The sequence below is a fragment of the Echinops telfairi genome, unplaced genomic scaffold (assembly GCF_000313985.2).
Source record: "Echinops telfairi isolate 266 unplaced genomic scaffold, ASM31398v2 ScPeMD7_7458;HRSCAF=8496, whole genome shotgun sequence".
Taxonomy (NCBI): domain Eukaryota; kingdom Metazoa; phylum Chordata; class Mammalia; order Afrosoricida; family Tenrecidae; genus Echinops; species Echinops telfairi.
Window position 1 is genome coordinate 5342757 of NW_022111358.1, and position 9525 is coordinate 5352281.

Consider the following 9525-nt stretch of genomic DNA (forward strand, 5'->3'; position numbering starts at 1 on the left):
CTTCCTATGAAGGTGCAAAAAGGCGCAGCCATTCAATCCCGCCTAGGATTGTCCTCTGTCCGTGGTGCTGAAATAGTGCCGTACTAGCACGTTGTGGTTGAACTGAACTTACTGCCCTCGAGTCAATGCTGACCATGGCGACCCTGTAAGACAAGGTCTAACTGGCCCTGTAGGTTTCTGAGACGGTAACTCTTTACCGGAGTAGAAAGCCTGTCTAATTCCCGTTGTGGTAAGGGGACTGCTTAATAATCCTGAACTAGAAACGGGTTGTTTTTCTTTTACTACTTTGAAAACCATCAATTCTGTTTGCATCCTGTAGCTCTTTTGTTTTGAGGTGCAGCTGCACCTACTACTCAGATGATCTGGTTATAACCCTGCCTCCACGGGATCTGGATCCCACCACACCCAGTAAGCACCCACTCCACTTGCTCGCCCTCTAAATTCACAGCATCATTGCTAAGTGGGAGGCTAAGGACTAGTAGATTCCTAACTTGACCTCTCAACCTAAATCGTTCCATTGGTGTATAATTGAACTTGTGTTGTTTTCATTTTAAAAACAGTGAGGAATTGTGCCCTTACCCCACTGCCATCTCATCACACAGCATGAGGGCACCGCGAGCTGCAAGTACCTCTTCCAGAACCTTCTAACCTGACTCAGACAAGACTCACTGCCATGAGTGGATTCGCGGCCTTATCTACCGGGTTTCCAAGACTGTACATCTTTATGGGAGGAGAAAACCTCACCATTCTCCCATGGAGTGGCTGGTGAGTTTGAACTGCTGACCTTGGGCTTAACAATCCAAAGCACCACCAGGACCGGAGAGTTCAGTGTGAGACTGGAGTGCGGCGGTCTGGTCCGCCCTGGCATCAGAGGGAGGGCCAGTGAGTCCTCAGGGATTTTATACTCCAGGGTTGATCCCAAGAGGCAGGCAAGGGAGTGACCACCAGACCTTAGTTTGACCCCACGTTACTGGCGGGGGGGCAGAGGGAGGTGCTAGCTGGCAAGGTGGAAGTTGGTGTCCACGTAGAGGAACCTTGGAAGAAAGGCCTGGTGATCTACTTCTGAAAAACTAGTCGCCAAAAACTCCATGGAGTGTAGTTCTACTTGGAATACACCGAGAGGTCATGAGTCAGAGCTGACTCCAGTTTAGTGCTGTCCCGTGGCAATAGGTAGGGAAGGGGAGGAAACATATACTCTGTTTTGTTGAGACTAGCTCGTGCCTCAGTTTCCTCTTCCCTCACCCACTCATCCCCACAGAAAGCCGTCTGCTTCCTTCCTATCAGCAGCCACAGAATGAGATCATGTCTGCTCCCTAATGTGAACCAGAAGGAAAAAGCAAGCGGTGGAATGGGGGTGATGTAAGAGGCCCTTATGCCAGTACTCATTTCAGCAGACCGGTAGGGGAAGAGGACACCCACCGGAGCATTGTCCCCGTCCCCTCCCAGGGTGTGCAGGGTATGGGCAGAGAAGGCATCCCATGTCCCCCGGGCCCCGGTAGGGGAGAGTGGTGGGTTTAGAGGCATTAGTACATGCCCGTGTATTAGTAACGCAATGCCATCTCCACCCATAGGACTTGGGACACGTAGGGCCTACTCCTGCCTCCTTCTTCCAGACCCAGGCCCTTAGCTCACTAGCCCTGGCCGCACCATTAGTTCACTCTGTGATGCCGAGTTAAATTTCCGAGCCTCAGTTTTCCCATCTGTGAAATGGGCATGCTAACGTCTAACATGCAGGGGCTTGCAGCAAGGTAAGGCGTAGCAGTGAAGTACAGCGCCGACCTAGCTCCTCGACGGCCCTGACCACTCCCACCCCACACCCCACCCCGTCCAACACCCCTCGGCACTGTCCCCTCAACGCGGCGCCCTCACCGGTTCTCAGCCACCAGAATCTGCTCCAGAACTCGAGCGGCCTGCACACGCGTCTCCACCTCGGACGCCTGCAGCAGCTTCAGCAGCAGATCGAGGCCGCCGTCCAGGCGGATGGCGTCGCACAGTCCCTGGGCCACCTCGCGGCCCACGGCCGGCAGCAGCCAGGCCTCCTCCACCAGCTGGAAGACCTCGGCCAGGCCGGCGCCCACGGCCCGCACGCCGCCCGCCTGCTTCAGCGCGGACAGCGCCTGCTGCAGTTCGGGCAGCGCGCGCTCCAGGGCGCTCTGCACCTCGGCGCCCACCCCGGGCGACACCTCGCGGGGCCCGCGGCCCCCTGCCGTCCACCACGGGCCCGAGCCGCCGCCCCCAGCCGCTCCCGGCACCGCCAGCCGCTCGGCTCCGGGCCGTGGGTCTGACATGGCGAAGAAGCGGCAGAGCTTGTAGGCGGAGAAGAGCAGCGTCAGCACCATAGGCGCGGGGCGGCGGGGGACATTCCCGGTCTGGCGGGGCGGGGTCGGACGGGGCGACCCCCGAGAGCGCGGGCAGCGGAGGGGAGGGGAGACCCCGAGGAGCAGGCCGAGAGGAAGACGGTGGGCGATTCCGGAGCAAGGGATGGAGTGAAGGGTTCACGGCAAAGCCTGGTGTTTGGGGGAGGAGGAGCGCAGGATCCCGGCAGAGCGGCTGGGGAAGGGGGTGGGGACCCAGATGCAGGGGGTGGGCGGGAGGAGGGAGCGAGGGTAGCACCCAGACGCCGGTGGGCCCGAGAAGCTGTGGCCAGAAACAAAGCAGCGCAGCTGGGGCTCGGCCTGCGCTGCAGCGGGCTCGGAGTTGCTCTGCAGAGCGCCGCCCCGCAGCCGCCGCGGACCTCGGCCGAAGCCCCACCCCTTGGCTCGCAGGGCTCCTCCTTCTCCGCCTGACCGGCCACGCCCAGACGCTGGCCACGCCTCTTCCCTGCCGGGCGCAGGGCCCAGAGGGTGAGCGCCAGAGGACTGCCCCACGTTTTCCCAGAAGTTGAAACCTGGCTCCCTGACTGTGCTTCTGCCCTTGGTATTCCTTAGCTGCCCTGGGACGACCCCGACTCATGCCCCGTGTGTGTTACGGAATAGAACCGCTCCGTGGGTGGTTTTGTTTTGCAATCAGCTGCTAACTTAGAAGTTCAAGCCTACCTCGTGGGGCCACAGGAGAAAGGGCTGGCGGGCTGCTCCTGTCGAAGCCCATTGCCGTCCATCGGATTATGACCCATAGCGTCCCCGTAGCCTTTCCAAGGCGGTGCATCTTTTTAGAAGCTGACCCCCATGCCTCACTGTGGGGCAAGTGACCTATTGCTTAGTACTTCAACCACTGTCTCAGAAACCCACAGGGGCAGTTCTACCCTGTCCTGTAGGGTAGCTATGAGTTGGAACAGTCTCAGGGAAAGTTTTCTTCTTCTTGTTTTAGCCACTGTGCCACCGGGACAGCCAAGAAAACCCTGCTGAGCAGTTCCACTCTGTAACACCGGAGTCACCCCCGGGGTTGGGTTCTCTGGGAAGTAGTTTCCCAGGCCTTTCTTCTGTGGAGATGCTGGGTGGGTGCAGATCAACAACCTTTAGGTGGGTGGCAACCACAACATGCCATCAGGTTCCTCTCCCCTTTCCAGTGGTACCAGAACCAAGCCGGGTGCCTGGAGTGGATCCGACTCGTGGAGACCCCCATGTGTTTCAGAACAGAGCTGTGTGCCACAGAGTTTTCCAGCCTGCAACCTTTCCGGCAAAGGTTGCCAGGCCTTTCCCCCAAGGCACTTGTAGGTGAATTTGACTCACCAACCTTTTAGTTAGTTAGTCCTCCAGCACGCAACCATTTGGGCCACCGAGGAGCTCAACTCACTGCCATCAGGCCAGTGCTGACCCATAGTGAGCCTGTGGACAGGGTAGAACTGCCCCCTGTGAGTTTCTGAGTCTGTGGCTTTTGACAGGAGTAAAAAGTCCTGTCTTTCTCCCTCGGAGAGGCCGGTGGTTTCAAACTGCTGACCTTGTAGTTTAGCAGCCCAGGGTTAATCACTATACCGCCAGTGCACCTTACTAGTGGTTAGCACAGTCAGAATCCTGGCTCTATACAATGCTCAAGCCCCCTTTATGCTCCCCCCCCCCATCATTTAAGATTCATAACCTTTCTATGGGACAGGGTTAATGCTCCCGTTGTACAGCGGAAGTGACAGTCCACAAAGAAAGTGCCCCCCACAGTGCACGCCTCTCACTACAGTATGGAACAAGTCAGCTGGAAGCTCCAGGGGTTGGCGAACTGGAACTTGGGAACCAAATGTGGCTCTTTCCACATGCACATGCGATTCTAAAGCAAGGTTGAAAATGAAAATAAAATGGTCATGGTTTCATGTATACACTTTTAAAAGTTATTCAGATCATGGTGATATCATTTGTTTGTTTTCAAATGTGCTTCATTTGTTTGTAAAAATATGTTTATAATTTTTAAATGGTTGTGAGGGACAGGATTGGCTCTTCCATCTCAAAAGTTTGCGGACCCTTGCTCTAGCCAAGAGTTGGATCTGAGTAGGCCTGTGAGACCCCCACCTCCCTGAAATGACTCACGAAAGCAAACAGTGGGCATTTTCTGGGCATAGGGCCTATCTGAAAATCTAAAGGTGTGCTGAATTAGGGGCCCCCACTCTTCACATCCAGGGGAACGAGGGTTGGGCACAAGAACAGCCACCGTCCGTGAATGTACCATCAGGGAAGACTCAGAAAGAAATCCAGTGTGCTGGGTTAATATTCACCTAGTGCCCTGTGCTGTGAAAACCAGCTTGGAAAATCAATGCATCTGAGAGGAGAACCAAGAAATGAAACTCGGTGCTTTCGTGATTAAAAAAAGAAATTCCTTAGAGTGCTAACTTTCTCCTCCCACTCTTTCAACTGCACTAAATATATAACAGAGTCATTAGCCACCCATCCAGGGCTGCGCCTGATCAAACCAATCATGGATCAATAACCATTTATGGCGTGTAAATGTAGGGCTAATGCCTCCGACCGTGAGGGAGGTGCAGGGCCCTGCAAGTGTGTGTTCTGTTGTGGATAGGGCCACTACAGGTCAGCGCCCACTCGATGGCACCTCACAACAAGGCTGGCACTGGGCATTTGTCTCTCTGGCTCGTGCTACCTCCCAACACCCCACGAAGCAATTATGATGAGTCCCATTTTACTGGGGGGGAAAACCACACACACAGAGCTTGGGGAGGTCAAGTGATTTGAGTGCAATCACACAGGCAGTAAGGCATACAGCAGTGCTTCTTTCTGCCCTCCAGACCCTCCTGACACTGGCAGAGACCTCATTTCCCAGTTCTCCTGGCCCAGGCTTCTGGAATGTGACCCTTTACAGAGCAAACAGACCACAGAGAGGGCAGCTCCTCCTCTGTCAGGCCCTCCCTCCCAGTCTCCTCCTCTCCCTTCCTCCCTTCCTCCAGCAGCACAGCTGGGACTTCAGGGAGCTCAGAGACCAGCTCACCAGGCCCATGGCCGGAGGCCCTGCCATGGCTCCCCACAAACTCCTTCTGATGCTGGCCCTGCTGACCTGGGCGGTTCTGGCCGACCAAGGTGCCGAGGGATGTGGGTAGCCATCTGGGCCAGTGTGGGTGGGCAAGGTAAGCTGGGCTTGATCTGGACATCTGGCACCTCCTCCCCCCACCCCCCAGAGTCCTGCAAGGGCCGCTGCACGGAGGGTTTCAACAAGAACCAGAAGTGTCAGTGTGATGAGCTCTGCTCATACTACCAGAGCTGCTGCCCCGACTACGTGGCCGAATGCAAACCCCAAGGTGCGTGCACAGCCATGGGGAGGTGGGGTGGGGGGATCAAGGGTGCGAGCAGGGGGTGGGCCTGGGTGCCCCCTGCAGCTGCAGACTCCTGTCCCCTCTCTGTCTGCAGTCACTCGGGGGGACGTGTTCACTCTGCCGGAGGATGACTATATTGAATTTCAAATCTATGGCGACCACTCGGTGGTCGCCAAAGACCACAACGACTCCCACACGCCATCAGAGATCCCCACCCAGAACTCCGACCTGCTCAGGCACACGGAGATGACCCCTCTTCTGGGCGCTGAACCTGAGAAAGTGACCTCAGTGCTCCAAGAGGCTACTCCACAGCCAGAGAGTGGGAACCTAGGGCCTAAGGAGGGGACTCTAGAGCCTGTGACCAGGGACCCAGAGATCTCTGAGTTCCCCGCAGAGGAGGAATTGTGCAACGAGATGCCTTTTGATGCCTTTACTGACCTCAAGAATGGGTCCATCTTTGCCTTCCGAGGTGATTCCAAGGGCAGGCCTTGGCGGGGGAGAGGGGGAAGTGCCCTGGGAAGGTCTCCTCCCTCACTGAGCTTTTCTGACGACTCCAGGGCAGTACTGCTATGAGTTGGACGAGAAGGCAGTGAGGCCTGGGTACCCCAAGCTCATCCGAGACGTCTGGGGCATCGAGGGTCCCATTGATGCCGCCTTCACGCGAATCAACTGTCAGGGGAAGACCTATTTCTTCAAGGTGCCAGGCCAGGGGCTGTGCCGCAGGGTACAGGGTTTGGAGCAAAGGCTTTAGAGCTGCGGTGGCCAGGAAGGCCAGCGGGACCCAGGGTGAGGCCTCTGTGAGATAGAGCAGCTAGAGGCTCCGGGTCCCGGTTAACAAGCCTGGCACGGGGATACCTGCCTTGGGGCTGGGGGCTCTGTGCGGTGCCCTTCTCACCTTTCTCCACCCACCCTGTCGCTTAGGGTAGCCAGTACTGGCGCTTCGAGGACGGCGTCCTGGACCCCAACTATCCCCGAAACATCTCTGATGGCTTCACGGGCATTCCGGACAACCTAGATGCAGTCTTTGCCCTCCCTGCCCATAGCTACAGCAGCCGGGAGCGGGTCTACTTCTTCAAGGGTACTGGGGGGCCGGGTGGGGGACTGATCAGCCCATGGAGCAGGCTCCGGGACACCACGTCTGTGCTTCCCCCGGGACAGGCCTCGGGTTGGGTGGTGTCCTCCTGATGGCAGCTGCCCGGCTCCCCAGGCAAGCAGTACTGGGAGTACGAGTTCCAGCAGCAGCCCAGCCACAAGGAGTGTGAAGACAGCTTGCCCTCAGCCGTGTTCGAGCACTTTGCCCTGATGCAGCGTGATGGCTGGCTTGACGTCTTTAAGCGAGACTTCTGGGGTGGCACCTTTGGTAAGGAGGAAGGGCAAGTCTTCCTCTCACCCCGCTACCCTGCCCTGGAGGGGACTGGGGGCCTCTGAGTCTGGGGCAAGGGGAGGGTTGGGCTGAGGGGCTCTAGTTGTGGAGCTATCGATTGATCAATCGATCCTGAGCTGTTTTTTTCAGCCCGGACTTTGCTTCTATTGACCTTTCCGACCGCGCCGTGACTTGGTTCAGGCTGGTCCCCAGACCTTGACCTTTGCCTAGCACTGCCATGGACACTGACAGCGGCCAGAAGGCCTCTGGCTGAGGGGGCTAGGAAGGCCTGGGGGTGGGGGCGGGAGGAAACACCCAAGGGAATGAGCAGGGCAAGCACGCAGAGGGGCTGGGGTCTCTGGGAGCTGCGCTCTGCCACTAGCTGGCTGTGTGTCCTTGGGCAATGCCCAGCTCACGGGAACCCCTTCCCTGCCACAGGTGGTGCCAGCGAGCCCAGGTCTATTGGCCAGGACTGGCCCGGTGTGCCCGGGCAGGTGGACGCCGCCATGGCTGGCCGCATCTACATCTCCGGCTCCACACCTCGCTCTTCCTGGATCAAAAAGCGCAAGTCCTCCGGTCGCAGCCGCAAACGCTACCGCTCTCGCTCTCGGGGTGGTCGCAGCCGGAGCCAGAAGGCCCGCCGGCGGTCCCGCTCCACCTGGCTGTCCTGGTACTCCAGCGAGGAGAGCGGCCTGAGCACCTACTATGACTACGACATGGATTGGCTGGTGCCTGCAAGCTGCGAGCCCATTCAGAGCGTCTACTTCTTCTCGAGAGGTGGGAGCCCCTGCCACCCCTGTAACCGGTCTAGCCCCAGGGCGGTGACCCCAGAGAGCCAGGCCCTTGGGGCACAGGTGGAGGGGGTGGATTGGGCAGGACCTGGGGCTCGTGGCCACTATTCCTCACATGCCCCTCCCCGACCTCTCTTCCAGCTAAGTACTACCGAGTCAACCTGCGCACGAAGCGAGTGGACACCGTGACCCCTCCCTACCCACGCTCCATCGCCCAGTACTGGCTGGGCTGCCCAGTGCCCGGCCAGAAGTAGGAGCCTGCTCCCATACAGCTGGGCCCTCCAGGAGCTCTCCTCCCATTCAATAAAGGTCCCTTGATCCTGGTCTCAGGTGGCTGTCCTGACTGGAATAGACAGTACACTAAGGGAGGGGAAGCGGGGCTGCCACCATGGGCTTGGGCAATAGGGCTGGTAAAGAAGGGCTGCCACCAAAGGCTTGGTAAAAAAAGTTGGCTCAGGCCAGTTCATGACCCCCCTGAGAGCAGGCCCTCCTCCTATCTAAGCAGCCCCCACCAGCCTCACCAGCAGTTAAGCATCAGGGCCTTGAGCCCCAATGATGGAATGATGGGGATCGGGGGTTCATGCCTTCACTGGCAGTCCTGGGTGTGCTTGGACCTGGGGGCGTGGACTATGGGTTTGGAGGAGAAGGGGCAGGAGGCGGCAGGGTTCTGACTTGGCTGTTCTGCCCATTTTGCGCTTGATAACCGGGTAACTCAGATGCCTGAGCTCTTGGGAACCACTATGCTCCGGCAAACCCACCCCTTCATTCTTTGAGGTCTTGAGTCTTGGGTGGGAGGCAGTGAGGTTAAAGGAAAGGGGGGACAGGCAGGCAATGAAACTCAACGCACCCCTTCTCTTCGAATAAATGCTTCCCGGGGATTTCTCGGGGGACCGCGGAAGGACATGCCATAGCGTCTATGGCAGAAGCCTGCGCTGCACCTGTGCAGGCCTCTCCAGGAGGCTCCGTTTGGGCTTTTGAGCGTCAGGGAGAAAGGCTTAGATGCATCCACGGCTCTAAAGCAAGGTTGAGTGCTATTGCGGCCACATCTGCCCCCAGCCCACTGGCCCCTATTCTGTCCAGTCCTCTGTCGTGGGCTGGGGCTCCGTTGACCCCTGAAGGCACGCAGGACAAAGATGTGGCACAAAGGCTGCAGGGGGTGAGGGGGTCGGGAGAGTGCTAGACATCCGTCAGCTTTCCAGAAAGAGCCTTGGGGTGCTATTCATGAAGTACGGGATTCTGAACATGGATTTCCAGAGTTCGAAGCTCAAGCCTGGGACCAGCTAGCTGCCTTCTGACACTGAACAGTGCCCCCTGCCCACCTCCTGTCCAGTGGCTGTCACCCACAGTGACCCTGTAGCACAGCGGAGCGCTGCTCCTGTGGGTTTCCCAGACTGGAATACAAAGCCTCGTCCTTCTCCCTCAGAGAGGCTGGTGGTTTTGAACTACTGACCCTGTGGGTAGCAGCCCAATGTATAACTACTACGTCACTAGGGCTCCTGAAGTCCAGAGTAGAGGCCACAAAACCTTTGCCCTACCCCTATAAACCTCAACCCTGCCCCTGGTCCACCCCATCTAGCTGTAAAACCCAGGCCCTGGAGGTGGGACCAGCTACGTGGAGCAGTATACAACCTGGGCTCGGAGTCGCCTACTCCTCAGCCAGCCCCACGGATAACCCAATGGGGGGGGGG

The 9525-nt window shown here is 57.9% G+C and overlaps 2 protein-coding genes across 2 annotated transcripts in view; one reads left to right on the plus strand and one right to left on the minus strand.

The window, feature by feature from the left end:
- SARM1 (sterile alpha and TIR motif containing 1) overlaps window positions 1-2674 on the minus strand; it is a 19247-nt gene extending 16573 nt beyond the window's left edge. The window contains exon 1 of the mRNA XM_030888090.2: window positions 1870-2674. Within this exon, the coding sequence (XP_030743950.1) occupies window positions 1870-2339 (470 nt within the window). The 5' untranslated portion in view covers window positions 2340-2674. The remainder of the gene's footprint in view (window positions 1-1869) is intronic.
- Window positions 2675-5325: 2651 nt separating this feature from the next.
- Window positions 5326-8162, plus strand: VTN (vitronectin). The gene is made up of 8 exons (XM_004706932.2): window positions 5326-5450; window positions 5549-5668; window positions 5778-6152; window positions 6241-6380; window positions 6605-6761; window positions 6891-7043; window positions 7485-7823; window positions 7979-8162. The coding sequence occupies exons 1-8, from the start codon at window positions 5369-5371 to the stop codon at window positions 8089-8091; spliced, it is 1479 nt and encodes a 492-aa protein (XP_004706989.2). The 5' UTR covers window positions 5326-5368; the 3' UTR covers window positions 8092-8162.
- Window positions 8163-9525: the final 1363 nt, after the last annotated feature.

Excerpts from the sequence above, each read along its gene's own strand:
- VTN (XM_004706932.2), top strand. The coding sequence starts at position 5,369 with ATGGCCGGAGGCCCTGCCATGGCTCCCCACAAACTCCTTCTGATGCTG. Across the intron at positions 6,762-6,890 it reads GCGGGTCTACTTCTTCAAGG|GCAAGCAGTACTGGGAGTAC; the intron begins GTACTGGGGGGC and ends CCGGCTCCCCAG. Across the intron at positions 7,824-7,978 it reads CGTCTACTTCTTCTCGAGAG|CTAAGTACTACCGAGTCAAC; the intron begins GTGGGAGCCCCT and ends CCTCTCTTCCAG.